We start from the raw sequence: 12,241 nt of genomic DNA on the forward strand, positions 1-12,241 counted from the left end.
ATACCCATACCACAATGTCTACTCCCTGTCCCTCCCCATACCACAATGTCTACTCCCTGTCCCTCCCCATACCCATACCACAATGTCTACTCCCTGTCCCCCCCCATACCACAATGTCTACTCCCTGTCCCTCCCCATACCCATACCACAATGTCTACTCCCTGTCCCTCCCCATACATAGAAACATAGAAACATAGAAAATAGGTGGAGGAGTAGGCCATTCGGCCCTTCGAGCCTGCACCGCCATTTATTATGATCATGGCTGACCATCCAACTCAGAACTCCGCCCCAGCCTTCCCTCCATACCCCCTGACCCCTGTAGCCACAAGGGCCATATCTAACTCCCTCTTAAACATAGCCAATGAACTGGCCTCAACAGTTTGCTGTGGCAGAGAATTCCACAGATTCACCACTCTCTGTGTGAAGAAGTTTTTCCTAATCTCGGTCCTAAAAGGCTTCCCCTCTATCCTCAAACTGTGACCCCTCGTTCTGGACTTCCCCAACATCGGGAACAATCTTCCCGCATCTAGCCTGTCCAATCCCTTTAGGATCTTATACGTTTCAATCAGATCCCCCCTCAATCTTCTAAATTCCAACGAGTACAAGCCCAGTTCATCCAGTCTTTCTTCATATGAAAGACCTGCCATCCCAGGAATCAATCTGGTGAACCTTCTTTGTACTCCCTCTATGGCAAAGATGTCTTTCCTCAGATTAGGGGACCAAAACTGCACACAATACTCCAGGTGTGGTCTCACCAAGGCCTTGTACAACTGCAGTAGTACCTCCCTGCTCCTGTACTCGAATCCTCTCGCTATAAATGCCAGCATACCATTCGCCTTTTTCACCGCCTGCTGTACCTGCATGCCCACTTTCAATGACTGGTGTATAATGACACCCAGGTCTCGTTGCACCTCCCCTTTTCCTAATCGGCCACCATTCAGATAATAATCTGTTTTCCTATTTTTGCCACCAAAGTGGATAACTTCACATTTATCCACATTAAATTGCATCTGCCATGAGTTTGCCCACTCACCCAACCTATCCAAGTCACCCTGCATCCTCTTAGCATCCTCCTCACTGCTAACACTGCCACCCAGCTTCGTGTCATCCGCAAACTTGGAGATGCTGCATTTAATTCCCTCATCCAAGTCATTAATATATATTGTAAACAACTGGGGTCCCAGCACTGAGCCTTGCGGTACCCCACTAGTCACTGCCTGCCATTCTGAAAAGGTCCCGTTTATTCCCACTCTTTGCTTCCTGTCTGCTAACCAATTCTCCACCCACACCAATACCTTACCCCCAATACCGTGTGCTTTAAGTTTGCACACTAATCTCCTGTGTGGGACCTTGTCAAAAGCCTTTGGAAAATCCAAATATACCACATCCACTGGTTCTCCCCTATCCACTCTACTAGTTACATCCTCAAAAAATTCTATGAGATTCGTCAGACATGATTTTCCTTTCACAAATCCATGCTGACTTTGTCTGATCATTTCACCGCTATGTCACAATGTCTACTCCCTGTCCCTCCCCATACCCATACCACAATGTCTACTCCCTGTCCCCCCCATACCACAATGTCTACTCCCTGTCCCTCCCCATACCCATACCACAATGTCTACTCCCTGTCCCTCCCCATACCCATACCACAATGTCTACTCCCTGTCCCTCCCCATACCCATACCACAATGTCTACTCCCTATACCCCCCCATACCACAATGTCTACTCCCTGTCCCTCCCCATACCCATACCACAATGTCTACTCCCTGTCCCCCCCCATACCCATACAACAATGTCTACTCCCTGTCCCTCCCCATACCCATACCACAATGTCTACTCCCTATACCCCCCCATACCACAATGTCTACTCCCTGTCCCTCCCCATACCCATACCACAATGTCTACTCCCTGTCCCTCCCCATACCCATACCACAATGTCTACTCCCTGTCCCTCCCCATACCCATACCACAATGTCTACTCCCTGTCCCTCCCCATACCCATACCACAATGTCTACTCCCTGTCCCACCCCCATACCCATACCACAATGTCTACTCCCTGTCCCTCCCCATACCCATACCACAATGTCTACTCCCTGTCCCTCCCCATACCCATACCACAATGTCTACTCCCTGTCCCTCCCCATACCCATACCACAATGTCTACTCCTTGCTTCTCCCCATACCCATACCACAATGTCTACTCCCTGTCCCTCCCCATACCCATACCACAATGTCTACTCCCTGTCCCCCCCATACCACAATGTCTACTCCCTGTCCCTCCCCATACCCACACCACAATGTCTACTCCCTGTCCCTCCCCATACCCATACCACAATGTCTACTCCTTGCTTCTCCCCATACCCATACCACAATGTCTACTCCCTGTCCCTCCCCATACCCATACCACAATGTCTACTCCCTGTCCCCCCCATACCACAATGTCTACTCCCTGTCCCTCCCCATACCCATACCACAATGTCTACTCCCTGTCCCTCCCCATACCCATACCACAATGTCTACTCCCTGTCCCTCCCCATACCCATGTAATGTCTACTCCTTGCTTCTCCCCATACCCATACCACAATGTCTACTCCCTGTCCCTCCCCATACCCATACCACAATGTCTACTCCCTGTCCCTCCCCATACCCATACCACAATGTCTACTCCCTGTCCCCCCCCATACCACAATGTCTACTCCCTGTCCCTCCCCATACCCATACCACAATGTCTACTCCCTGTCCCTCCCCATACCTATACCACAATGTCTACTCCTTGCTTCTCCCCATACCACAATGTCTACTCCCTGTCCCCCCCATACCCATACTACAATGTCTACTCCCTGTCTCCCCCCATACCACAATGTCTACTCCCTGTCCCTCCCCATACCCATACCACAATGTCTACTCCCTGTCCCTCCCCATACCCATATCACAAAGTCTACTCCCTGTCCCCCCCATACCCATACCACAATGTCTACTCCCTATCCCCCCATACCACAATGTCTACTCCTTGCTTCTCCCCATACCCATACCACAATGTCTACTCCTTGCTTCTCCCCATACCCATACCACAATGTCTACTCCCTGTCCCCCCCATACCCATACCACAATGTCTACTCCCTGTCCCTCCCCATACCCATACCACAATGTCTACTCCCTGTCTCCCCCCATACCACAATGTCTACTCCCTGTCCCTCCCCATACCCATACCACAATGTCTACTCCCTGTCCCCCCCCATACCCATACCACAATGTCTACTCCCTATCCCCCCCCATACCAGAATGTCTACTCCTTGCTTCTCCCCATACCCATACCACAATGTCTACTCCTTGCTTCTCCCCATACCCATACCACAATGTCTACTCCCTGTCCCTCCCCATACCCATACCACAATGTCTACTTCCTGTCCCTCCCCATACCCATACCACAATGTCTACTCCTTGCTTCTCCCCATTCCCTTACTACATGCAGTCTCAGATTCCTCAGGTGCAGCACAGCGGTGCCAAAGGTGGAATCCTTGGAACAGGAGTAAGTACAGTCCCTCCAAAAGTGCCCCACTTCCCCGCCCATACAGCACTCTAGGTGTTCAGAGCTCCAGTACAGTGGTAGTCTATCCCTTTGTGCCAGACAGTAAACCAACCTTCAATGTCCTCTTCCCATGGCAAACGAATAAACCTCTAGCACCAGAAAGAGATGGTGCTGATCTCTGATCTTACTTGTCCCAAGAGGGCAAGATGGGAAAGAAGGGCCTCACTGAGAATAAAGGTGGAAAAATTTGGAACACAGTTCACCCGTTCCTGTGGCGTCAGCAGATCCATCGGTCTGACCACACAAGGTTGTGGGGTCCTGCGAAGATCTGGAGTACGTAACCAATGACTCCAGACCACCTGGTGCTGCTTAAATGGCAGTGGAAGAGAAACCTTCTTTTCCGGGTTGTATGGAAGTGCCCAGCACTCGCCAGTCACTTTTAGCGTGGCAGTAGAAATTCCAATGCCAGGAAAGGTTCTACCAGTCTCGAAGAATTCCCAGGCTACAAAAGGTAGAGACATCAAAAATGCTGCTCCACCCACACTGACCGACAAATACAATGAGGTAGGAGGAAGTAGTTCGTATGGGAACAACAGTGAGTCCTCCCTTTCCTTCCGAGGGAAACAGCTACCTGGCAAGTTGCCAGTGGCCCCAGCAAGAATCTATACGGTTAACAGCTGCCAACAAACTCAATCCAGGTAGAAAACTCTAAAAGAAGCCTCCACCCTAAAACAAGCACTCACGAAGATGTGGATGAGACCCTCCACACCTCCCCCAATCTATCTGGCAAAATTCATCCAGTAGTTTTCCTCAATTTTTCCTAGCTTAATCAGACTAGCTCCACACTGTGTCCAACCTTGGGAACGTGTGCTGAGACAGCACAGGTTTCACAGCGTGAAGCCCCCGCTACACTGTCCCATCACACGTTCCCAAGGTCAGATACAGACAGAAGTTCCCTCTACACTGTCCCATCACACAATCCCGAGGTCAGATACGGAGAGAAGCCCCCTCTACACTGTCCCATCACACAATCGCAAGGTCAGATATAGGGAGAAGTTCCCTCTACACTGTCCCATCACACAATCACAAGGTCAGATATAGGGAGAAATTCCCTCTACACTGTCCCATCACACAATCCCGAGGTCAGATACGGAGAGAAGCCCCCTCTACACTGTCCCATCACACAATCCCGAGGTCAGATACAGAGAGAGGTTCCCTCTACACCGTCCCATCACACAATCCCGAGGTCAGATACAGGGAGAAGTTCCCTCTACACTGTTCCATCACACAATCCCAAGGTCAGATACAGAGAGAAGTTCCCTCTACACTGTCCCATCACACAATCCCAAGGTCAGATACAGGGAGAAGTTCCCTCTACACTGTCCCATCACACAATCCCAAGGTCAGATACAGAGAGAGAGGTTCCCTCTACATTGTCCCATCACACAATCCCAAGGTCAGATACAGGGAGAGGTTCCCTCTACACTGTCCCATCACACAATCCCGAGGTCAGATACAGGGAGAAGTTCCCTCTACACTGTCCCATCACACAATCCCAAGGTCAGATACAGGGAGAAGTTCCCTCTACACTGTCCCATCACACAATCCCAAGGTCAGATACAGGGAGAGGTTCCCTCTACACTGTCCCATCACACAATCCCAAGGTCAGATACAGGGAGAGGTTCCCTCTACACTGTCCCATCACACAATCCCGAGGTCAGATACAGGGAGAAGTTCCCTCTACACTGTCCCATCACACAATCCCAAGGTCAGATACAGGGAGAGGTTCCCTCTACACTGTCCCATCACACAATCCCAAGGTCAGATACAGGGAGACGTTTATGCTGGATTTGTCATCACCTTCAAGATGTGGTTGGAATAGGAGATCATCCTGGAATGGGAACAGCTCATTACACATTGAACAGGGCTGCCTTGCCTTTGGCACAAAATGCTGGGAGAGGGTTGGCACTCCCTAGATATCCATCGCTCAGACCAGTATTATTCCTCAAATACGATACCTACTCTTCTCCGAGGAGTCCGTGGTAATATGCGAAGTAAACCAGCGACTGATCATTGTAATACGTGCTGCTCAATCCATTGCCAACTGCAAACCCCTGCAACAAAGGAAACAACTTCACCACCGCGTTGATGACCAGAGCTTGTGTTGTGTTCACATTGTAACCCAGAGAATAACAGCCTCCGTGTGCAATGGGATCCGAATCCACAATCGGGACAGTGAAAAGAACTCTTCACCATCCCCAGCTGAGCACAGCTCACACAACTGATGCCCTATTATGGCAGGTAACATCCTGCAATAGTCAGGATCAGCAGATCCAGGTATTTGTCCAGAGGCTGGGGCAGAGGAACCCTCAATATTACCAAAGCAGTTGACGAGGTTGACTCCGTGACTTGAGGGAGGCCACTCACTAGGCCCTGCAGAACTACAAAATAGTCAAATACCTGACACCCAAAATGAAAACAGAAGATGCTGGGTGATACTCTGCAGGTCAGGCAGCGTCCGTGGGAAGAGAAACAGAACCGAGGTTTCAGGTGGCGAGGAAGTCAGACACACGTAGACACACAAGAGCCAACAGAGTGCCGCAACCTGGAGCCATACACAATCTGCTGGAGAGGGAGGGCATGAACAGCTAATGTTTCAACTCAGATCCCTTCACGTCTCAATGCAAAGTACTGACTTTTATGGTGTGTTTGAAGTTGCAAAGACACAGGTGAACAACAGGACAAAATGGTGCTGGCTGAGAGATGTGGGTGGTGCAGTGTACAAAGGTCTGTTAATCGCAACAGAGCTGTCTTCAGGAGGGGTATGTAAGGGGCATTGAATGAAGACACTGGAGGAAAGGTGTCCTTCACCCTTTCCAGGGAGGGACGGCATCTCCGACAACCCAGCACAGGTGTGTTACCTTCACCCCATCTCCGACAACCCAGTACAGGTGTGTTACCTTCACCCATCCCTGACAACTCAACACAGGTGTGTTACCTTCACCCCACCTCTGACAACCCAGCACAGGTGTGTTACCTTCACCCCACCTCTGACAACTCAACACAGGTGTGTTACCTTCACCCCACCTCTGACAACCCAGCACAGGTGTGTTACCTTCACTCCACCTCTGACAACCCAGCACAGGTGTGTTACCTTCACCCCACCTCTGACAACCCAGCACAGGTGTGTTACCTTCACCCCATCTCTGACAACCCAGCACAGGTGTGTTACCTTCACCCCACCTCTGACAACCCAGCACAGGTGTGTTACCTTCACCCCACCTCTGACAACCCAGCACAGGTGTGTTACCTTCACCCCACCTCTGACAACCCAGCACAGGTGTGTTACCTTCACCCCACCTCTGACAACCCAGCACAGGTGTGTTACCTTCACCCCATCTCTGACAACCCAGCACAGGTGTGTTACCTTCACCCCACCTCTGACAACCCAGCACAGGTGTGTTACCTTCACCCCACCTCTGACAACCCAGCACAGGTGTGTTACCTTCACCCCACTGCTAGTTAACCTGGAACTGTATTCAGCAAGGCAGTGCCTCGAAAGGGTGGAATCTGTCACCAGGGACATCAGGATCGGGGACGTGCCCCCTTCCCATTACTACCATGGGGATCGGGGATGTGGCCCCTTCCCATTACTACCATGGGGATTGGGGACGTGCCCCCTTCCCATTCCTACCATGGGGATCGGGGACATGCCCCCTTCCTGTTTCTACCATCGGGGAGGAGGTACGGGAGACTGAGGATGCACACTCAAAGTTTCGGGAAGAGCTTCTTCCTTCCCTTCCTCCATCAGATTTCTGAACGGGCCATGAACACCACCTGCTTGCTCTTTTTTTTTCTTACTTATTTGTTTCCATAGTTAATAGCAATTTTATGTCTTTGCACTTACTACTGCTGCAACAGAACACATTTCACGTTAGTGAAATCAGTCGTGATAAATCTGATTGTGATTCTGACATAGTGAATCTTTAGGAACAGCTCAGGCCTCTTCCCACCACTAATATAAACAAATGAGCTCCAACGTTTATGTGCACATTTGGACTGGGTTGACTTTGTACTGGGCCCTTTTTCTGTTTAGTGTTTGTTAAAGCTGAAATATCTGTAAATATTTTCCCAATGTTCCACTGGTGTAAGGTGCAGGGGACAGCATTCAGCACAGTCTCCATTCCTTCATCGGAACATTCCAACTTTCCTGCTTGGTTGAACCGGAACCATACCAACCCTAGATGTGTGTTGCTCATTGAATATGGACTTCTCACCATTACCCAGGCGATGCTGAGTCACGTGGGTGTTAACCAGAGTTAGCCAACGAGCCATGTTTGTTACGAGCCACGGGGAGAGGGTTAGATCCTTTAAATATTTCCTCTCATCTTAAACCTGTACCCACCAGTTTTAGGCTTCCCCTACCCTTGGAAAAGGACTCTACCTGTTGCCCCTCATAAATATTTAAACCTCTACTAGATCACCCCTCAGCCTCCTGCACTCCAGGGGAAACAATGTCCAATCTCTCCTTGTGACAAAACCCTGTGGTCCCTGTAGGTCACAAGTTGACCCACAGCTTTTGTGTGGAAATAATTCTGGTCATCACTTTACAGGGAGGATGTGATTGCACGGGAATAGATGCAGAGGGGACTTGCAATTCTGAAAAACTATCTGCAAGAGGAACGGATGGACCAGCCGGAACAGGGACGGCTGAAGGCAAACCAAAGGGATGTCCAAAAATGACAAGAGTTGGGATGGAGTAAATATAAAGAGAGATTCCTATGGCAGCAGGGTCAAAAGCCAAGAGGTGCCAATTTGAAGCAGAATTAAAGGGCAGATGGAGAATACGTTTACTTCACCCCAAAGGTGGTGACCGCATGCAAGGGACCGCATGTTTAAGTGGTCTCTGGATGTGTAACTGTAGACCTGGTGCTGGGAGGAGGAGTCAAACCTTCTTCTGATCACCTCAACTACAATGGGCAGAAAGGCCTGATGGTTGCACAATTTCCATTATTCCATATGGTCTCTTATCCCATTTCCTTTGTGGGATCTGCTGTGCAGAGACAAAGTACTTGGTTTCCCGATGCTGGTCTTCGGGATGGTCTCGCTCCTCTCTAAACCTGGGTCCCCCGCTCACCCGCCAGCTCTTACTGCACCCATTCCCTTCCCTTCCCCCTCACCCGCCAGCTCTTACTGCACCCATTCCCTTCCCTTCCCCCTCACCCGCCAGCTCTTACTGCACCCATTCCCTTCCCTTCCCCCTCACCCGCCAGCTCTTACTGCACCCATTCCCTTCCCTTCCCCCTCACCCGCCGGCTCTTACTGCACCCATTCCCTTCACCCGCCAGCTCTTACTGCACCCATTCCCTTCCCTTCCCCCTCACCCGCCAGCTCTTACTGCACCCATTCCCTTCCCTTCTTTCCAGCCCTGACGAAGGGTCTCCACCCAAATGCCAGCCGTCCATTTCCCTTCCCAGATGGTCACTGACCAGTTGAGTTCCCCCAGTACCCACGTGTGTAGCTCAGGATTCCAGCATCCACAGTCCTTTGAAATGTAATGTCTACCCTGTCAAGTCCCTCGGCCTAGATACGTGAATGAGGCCTCCCCCACTCTTTGAAACTCTGAGGAATTAACAGGGTGGGGCAGCCTGGGCCAGAAGCCTGATTTCGGTGTCAGCTCTGAAACAAAACTGGAATACCTTGAAATTGATTTGTGCTGGACCTTCTGTGATCTTGAAGCTCAGCGTTGGCACATAAATCCCACCGTAACTTTCGCCAAACACGTAGAAGTCATTCTTGGTGAAATTTGGGAACTTCCTGAAGAAATCCTGCAGGGCCAGGTAGTTGTTCTCTGCAACCTGTGGGAAGGGGGTGTGGTGTATACAGAAATGGAGGGGTTAATGTTTGCTTTCTAGTAGTTTGACCGAAGACCTACATGGAGGATGAGAGGTGACTTGAAAAAGGTGCACGAGATGATAAGAGGCATAGACAGAGTAGAGAGTCAGAGACTTTTCCCCAGGGGAAATGGCTAGTACGAGGGGCATAACATTAAGGTGATTGGAGAAGAGTATGGGAGTATGTCAGACGTACTTTTTTTTACAAAGAGCAGTGGATACATGACACCCTCTGCCAGGGATGGTGGTAGAGGCAGATACATCAGGGACATTTGAGAAACTCTTAGATAGGCACATGGATGATGGGAAAATGGAAGGCAATATGAGAAGGAAGGGCTAGATTGACCTTGGAGTAGGTTAGAAGGTCAGCACAATATCGTGGGCTGAATGGCCTGGACAGTACTGTAGTGTTCTATGCTCTATGCTCTATGCATGGTACTCGAGTACCTCTGGGCAAAGGGTCTGTCTTTGGGTTAAAACTCAAGCCACATAAAAACACCAACTGCAGTGTCTGGCTCTGGACACTAATGTTGAAATGGGAGTGAAGATACCTCCACAATTACACACAGAGATACACAGGAAAACATTCAGCAGGTCAGGCAGAATATAAAGAAAGATAACAACTACACACAGAGATACACAGGAAAACATTCAGGTCAGGCAGCATCCATGGAGACAGAAACAGAAGTTAAAGTTTCGGGTCAAAGACTTTCAACCTGAACTGAGAAAGCAGAGAAAAGTTGGTATTGATGGGAATGTGGAAGGGTTGGACGAGACACAGGGAATATCTCTAAGAGATTGTGGCCAGGGTCACTCCGGTAAATTCCAGCGTTTTCAGGCCGTCAGCCACATTGGCAGTTTCCTCCTTCCTGGTACTGACCAGGTCATCATTACACAGACCTCCAGAGAGCATCAGCTGCTGAGTGTGTGATTTAGCAGTCTCTGAGGATCCTGAGCTGCCTGGAGATAGTTCAACAAGGTCAGTACCACCACTGCAGTGGAGTTTCAGTATGCAGATGACAACACCATCGCACCACTCTCTGAAGAAGACCCCCAGTGTATCCTGAATGCCTTTGCCAAAGCATACAGAGCCCTGGGTATACAAAAATGACACAGATCCTGGCCAACCAGCCACTTATCCAGCCCTCCATAAAAGTTGACAATATCACCCTTGAAAATGGAGACTACTTTTCCTACCTTGGCAGCAATCTTTTCTCATATATAGACATCAACTCAGAGATCAACCACCACCTGAGAGCTTGTGTAAGATTAAGGAAAAGGGTCTTTGAAGACAGCACCCTAACAACAGGTCCAAACAACAACTTTTGGTCTATCGAGCAGTTGTCTTTCTTACATTACTGTATGGAGCTGAACCATGGACCACCTACAGTAGACACCCAAAAGCCCTGGAACAACACCACCAAAGAGCTTTGTGAAAGATTGAGGATCAGCTGGAAGGACAGACGTGTGAACACCTGTGTACTGGAGCAGCCCAGCATGAACAGCGTCTTCACCACAATAAAGCGACACCAACTCTGATGACATTTGGATGGCTAACGCGCGTCTTCTCAGACAGTTCCTTTACTCCGAGTTGAAGGAAGGTGAGCGAGCCCCTGGTGGGCAAAGGAAATGCTTCAAAGCTAAAATCAAAATCAGCCTGAAGAAATTAGAAGTTACTTCTAAAAACCGGGGAGACAACTCACACAGGAGATACACCTGGAGGAAATCTGTTCAAGAGGGAGGAATGCTACGTGACAGCGACCTCCACTGTGCCGCAGAGAACAAGCGGGAGCCGTGAAGGGAGAGACTGAATAACCAAAAGACACAACCGCTAACCACAGTGACCACTTACTGTGTCCACACTGTGCCAGAACATGTCGATCCCAGATCGACCTCTACAGCCATCAGCAACACATGAGACAACATCATACACGACTTGAGTGATGGCACTGACAGTATGTTGAGTGCAAAGTGTGAATGGCCCTGGGGATAGTTCACCATTACCCATGCCAAAGCAGCTGCACAAGGACTTGTGTGCACAAACGCAACGAAAATCAGAACTAGAAGTAGCATCACATCAGCAACATTTACAAAAGAAAACTAATTAAACTAACTATGCACAATTTTAGCAAGAAAGGTCGCAAATTAAAACAAAAGAAAGTCATTTTGAGTGAAAATGATCAAATGGTCACACTGTTGTTAACTGTAGTGATTGGGGTTGTGCCAATTGGTTCAAGGACCCGATGGCTGAAGAGATGGAACGGCCCTTGAACCTGGTGGTGTGGAACCCGGTCTTTTGTACCTCCTGCCTGATGGAAGTGCAGAGACTAACAGATGTTTAAGTATGAAGAGAATCGAGGGACATGGAGTCAATGGGGAGACCAGCGATCACTGTGATCTTACTGAATGGTGGAGTAGGCAGAAGGGGTCAACATGCCTATTTCTTCTGTTGTTATGGGCCAATTGAACCGAGGATGACCCCGCAGGCTGGGACAGGACAGATTGACTACCATACCTCTTTATCGTTGGTGGTGTAGTCTCCGCTATCGGAGTAGGAAAAGCCAACACCAGCCGGAGACTCCAGGTACAGCATGTTGGCCACCTTGTTCCAGCTGTACTCGTTAACGTAGAGGGTCTGCCCATTGTCATCCACCTGAAATCAAACACATCACCGTCATTGTGGTGGCCTCGGCTGGCACTGCGGTGTAGCAGTTAGTGTAAAGCTATCAGTCCCAGTGACTCAGGTTCAATCCCGCCATTGTCTGTAAGGTCCATGTACATTTTCCCCGTGATCACATGGGTTCCCTCCCATA

At 49.6% G+C, this 12,241-nt stretch overlaps 1 protein-coding gene across 1 annotated transcript in view; it reads right to left on the reverse strand.

Moving 5' to 3' along the window:
- Positions 1-12,241, reverse strand: part of LOC134356064 (lysosomal protective protein-like) — a 71,172-nt gene that overhangs the window by 41,109 nt on the left and 17,822 nt on the right. Inside the window, exons 3-5 of the mRNA XM_063066603.1 lie at positions 11,944-12,081; positions 9,234-9,392; positions 5,557-5,648 (exon numbers count right to left, since the gene is read on the reverse strand). Coding sequence (XP_062922673.1) covers positions 5,557-5,648; positions 9,234-9,392; positions 11,944-12,081 — 389 coding nt within the window. The remainder of the gene's footprint in view (positions 1-5,556; positions 5,649-9,233; positions 9,393-11,943; positions 12,082-12,241) is intronic.

Source organism: Mobula hypostoma, chromosome 14 (assembly GCF_963921235.1).
Source record: "Mobula hypostoma chromosome 14, sMobHyp1.1, whole genome shotgun sequence".
NCBI classification, from domain to species: Eukaryota; Metazoa; Chordata; class Chondrichthyes; order Myliobatiformes; family Myliobatidae; genus Mobula; species Mobula hypostoma.